This window comes from Penaeus monodon, chromosome 15, assembly GCF_015228065.2.
Source record: "Penaeus monodon isolate SGIC_2016 chromosome 15, NSTDA_Pmon_1, whole genome shotgun sequence".
NCBI lineage: Eukaryota > Metazoa > Arthropoda > Malacostraca > Decapoda > Penaeidae > Penaeus > Penaeus monodon.
In genome coordinates this window covers 8,010,718-8,011,119 of record NC_051400.1, presented here as the reverse complement: position 1 = coordinate 8,011,119, position 402 = coordinate 8,010,718, and the positions used below count along the sequence as shown (strand labels likewise).

The 402-nt window shown below is 50.0% G+C and overlaps 1 protein-coding gene across 1 annotated transcript in view; it reads right to left on the bottom strand.

The window, feature by feature from the left end:
* The window catches only part of LOC119581722 (spondin-1-like), a gene marked incomplete at its 5' end in the record, with an annotated part of 49,715 nt that overhangs the window by 30,083 nt on the left and 19,230 nt on the right, over positions 1 to 402 (bottom strand). Inside the window, 1 exon segment of the mRNA XM_037929847.1 lies at positions 51 to 225. Within this exon segment, the coding sequence (XP_037785775.1) occupies positions 51 to 225 (175 nt within the window).

Below are 402 nucleotides of genomic sequence, written 5' to 3'. Positions count from 1 at the left end.
CGTAATGAACAAGGTTTATATATACACATATAAAACACACAAGAACTCACGCCCGTGGGTATCGCTGCAAGATTTCTCGTAGACACGCTGGCGGGTGATGGTGATTCGTGCCAAAGGCTTCATCTCCTTTCCACTGGGGTCGTAGAAGGGTGAATTCGGGTCGTTCGGGTAACTGGTGGTAATCCGACGAATCTTCTCCCTCGGGATGGTTGGCGTGTTTGCAGCCTGGGGAGATTGGGGAGAAGGGTGAGTTTGGGGAAAGGGAGGGTCGTATTTAGTGGAAGAGAGTGCTATTAGGGTGTAGTAAGATGGCGGGGATTTGATGGGTGTAGTAAGATGGCGGACACGGGGAGGGTGCACTAAGATAGTCAACAAAGATGAAAAAGCAGCAGAAGATCTCAC